Source organism: Apaloderma vittatum, unplaced genomic scaffold (assembly GCF_000703405.1).
Source record: "Apaloderma vittatum isolate BGI_N311 unplaced genomic scaffold, ASM70340v1 scaffold35228, whole genome shotgun sequence".
NCBI lineage: Eukaryota > Metazoa > Chordata > Aves > Trogoniformes > Trogonidae > Apaloderma > Apaloderma vittatum.
In genome coordinates this window covers 1412-1888 of record NW_009729681.1, presented here as the reverse complement: position 1 = coordinate 1888, position 477 = coordinate 1412, and the positions used below count along the sequence as shown (strand labels likewise).

At 56.6% G+C, this 477-nt stretch overlaps 1 protein-coding gene across 1 annotated transcript in view; it reads left to right on the top strand.

The window, feature by feature from the left end:
• LOC104277781 (acid-sensing ion channel 1-like) overlaps positions 1 to 477 on the top strand; it is a gene marked incomplete at both ends in the record, with an annotated part of 2955 nt that overhangs the window by 1071 nt on the left and 1407 nt on the right. Inside the window, one exon of the mRNA XM_009874533.1 lies at positions 3 to 61. Within this exon, the coding sequence (XP_009872835.1) occupies positions 3 to 61 (59 nt within the window). The remainder of the gene's footprint in view (positions 1 to 2; positions 62 to 477) is intronic.

The window sequence follows — 477 nt, the reverse complement described above, 5'->3', positions numbered from 1 at the left end:
AGGTAACCACCCCCCCAGCAGCTCTGCCAGCAGCTCCGCTCGGTCCCTGGCAGCTCTCAGGGTGCTTCCCAGCCCCTTCCCAGCTCCCCACCAGACGAGTCTGTGTCCCTCAGGCTCCCTCCTCTTTCCTCCTTCCATTTCTCATTGCTTTGAGTCCTTTTCTTTCGTTTTTCCTCTTCTCTTTGCTCTTCACCATGGCAACTCCCTTTCGGTTTAGACAAGCAGCCATCACTTGTTTATAAATAGAGGCAAACACTTTCCCTGCCGCTCTCCCCAGCACTGGAGCAGGAGGGTCAGAGGCGGAGGGGACACGGACACGCTGTAGCAAACAGATGGATGGATGGATGGACAGACATGTGAATGACTGAATTTGCCCAGGGGAAGGGTGGGAGGCAAGAGAAGCTTTGGTTCCTCTCGTAGCATTGCTCAGCGCAGCCCCACAGTGTGGGGTGCAGTGCCACGCTCACCCCGCTTCTC